This window comes from Hordeum vulgare, chromosome 1H (genome assembly GCF_904849725.1).
Source record: "Hordeum vulgare subsp. vulgare chromosome 1H, MorexV3_pseudomolecules_assembly, whole genome shotgun sequence".
In the NCBI taxonomy this organism is placed as follows: Eukaryota; Viridiplantae; Streptophyta; class Magnoliopsida; order Poales; family Poaceae; genus Hordeum; species Hordeum vulgare.
The window spans coordinates 88,993,943-88,995,863 of NC_058518.1; the positions used below are offsets into that span (position 1 = coordinate 88,993,943).

The 1,921-nt window shown below is 48.5% G+C and overlaps 1 protein-coding gene across 1 annotated transcript; it reads left to right on the forward strand.

The window, feature by feature from the left end:
• The first annotated feature begins 236 nt into the window (after positions 1-236).
• On the forward strand, positions 237-1,509 carry LOC123407592 (ran guanine nucleotide release factor-like). The gene is made up of 6 exons (XM_045100759.1): positions 237-311; positions 427-462; positions 568-705; positions 974-1,060; positions 1,302-1,349; positions 1,429-1,509. Exons 1-6 carry the CDS (start codon positions 237-239, stop codon positions 1,507-1,509), a joined length of 465 nt encoding a protein of 154 aa, XP_044956694.1.
• Positions 1,510-1,921: the final 412 nt, after the last annotated feature.

A 1,921-nucleotide genomic window follows, 5' to 3' on the forward strand; every position in this document is an offset into this window, starting at 1 on the left:
GCCCCGCCCACCCCCACCCCCACCCCCATCAACCGGGCAGCAGCTTGGCAGGAAGGAAGCGTAGCAACCGCTGGCAGGGCGTAGCATCCACGCAACCGCGGTGGCGTACCATTGACGCCCCGCGAGTTCGCTCACGCCAGACCCTCTCCCACTCCGGCTCTCCCCCACCCCCGTCTTCTCCCAGGCTCCAGAAGCTTGTTTTGCCGCCTAGCCGCCGGACTCCCGAGGCTCGGAAGATGGCCGGCGAGAGCGGCACCAGGCGCCCGCTCTTCGACGGCGCCGTCTCCACCGCCTTCCCCGTCCGGTTCCAGGTACTACTACACTACAGCCTTCTCCCTCGCACACATCCCCTTGCTCCTCCAGCCCTCCAGTCCTCCTGCTCACGCTTACGCCGTTTCTGTTTGGTTTTGGTACTGTTTTGGTTAGGATGTGAGCAACATTCGCGAGGTCCCCGACCACCAGGTTCGTCCCACTCCCCCGTTCGATTTTGTTGTTTGGAGCGCGCTGGTCCGGGGCGTGAGTTCCCATACTGATCGATGTGTGTGTGTGGTTCTGCTGCGTGCGCAGGAAGTTCTCGTCGACCCCGCCCGTGACGAGAGCCTCATCTTCGAGCTGCTCGACCTCAAGGGCGAGGTGGAGGACGGCGACAGCGCACTCTGGTTCCTGCGCGACGTCGCCAACGAGCAAGATGCGGGGGATAACTCGGTAATGTCAGCAGCATCCTGGCTTCACTCTGTCAAGTGTCAATAGCTTGGCCTCATTGCCATTAAAAAACACTTCTCCATGCCTGGCTTTCTATTCCAAACAACAACCACATTCTCGTTTGATAATAAAATTAACTGCATCCATGAATTCTTTGTCTGCTTCATGTGCATTGGATGGTCATGAACTCATGGTTGTTAATTTTCCCATCCAAGTGGTTTTTAGTCATAGAGACAGGCATGTCGGTAACTTATCTTTTTTTGTCGTTTAGGTGGTCGAGCACTCTGGGACAATTGAGCTAGCTGGTCTGCGATCTGGGGAAGCACCTGCAGTGGCAGGAACTGCAGTTGGCAAGCTGGTAAGCAAATGTCCTGTGCCATATCCAGATTTCCCTGCTCCTTCCCTTAAATCGACCTCCAGTCCATTGGCTTTCACCTGTGCTTCCCTGGATATGATAGCTTTAGTTAGTTGCATTAAGTCAGCTCAGTCTCATAATATGATATTTCTGTTCCTTGACATTCATTATATGATGGCCACTTCTCACCGGCAGTGAATAAAAAGTATGTAAGGATCTCACGTTTGATTTCGGCTTTCTGTAGGCTGTTTCAAAAGGGAGGCAAGGCAGAGAAGCACAGAACATTGTTCGAGTGAGTACACCCGTTCCTTGGAATTATGGTTCAATAGTTAATGTTTGTTTTGCAACTAAGTGTTGGGCTACCTTTGCAGCTTTACTTGGCAAACATACGTCTCAAGAATGCAGCAACTGATGTAGTTATCACCGCATATGAGCCGCTCTTGATAAAGTAAGCTTCGTAGATCACTATGACACACTTCCTCTGGTTAATGGAATTTTATAAACCAGTCTTTTATACTAATATATTTTGTTACCTTCTCAAGTAGAAAGTGTTGTTCAGATTTATCATCATACAGAGTATTGTTTATCACCATTTATTAATCTTTGTATGACTTGATTATTATACAGCGATGTGCTTAGGAGAACTATGTATTATTTGGTATAATCTTCACTTGCATAAATTTGGTCTATATTGGCATGTTTGAATGACGATCAACAACTTCTTAATTCTTATGCGGTAGCAATTATGCTTACTAATCATGTGGGTTTTAAACTCCCTTGTCTCTGTCATCTTTGTAATACAGAACGACAATCCCGCTGTGCTGAATATTTTTGTTAGTTCTTTATCTAGGCTACACATGTTGA

Coding starts and splice junctions, on each gene's coding strand:
- LOC123407592 (XM_045100759.1), top strand. CDS start 237: ATGGCCGGCGAGAGCGGCACCAGGCGCCCGCTCTTCGACGGCGCCGTC. Junction 312..426: donor CCTTCCCCGTCCGGTTCCAG/GTACTACTACAC, acceptor TGTTTTGGTTAG/GATGTGAGCAACATTCGCGA. Junction 1,350..1,428: donor AAGCACAGAACATTGTTCGA/GTGAGTACACCC, acceptor CTACCTTTGCAG/CTTTACTTGGCAAACATACG.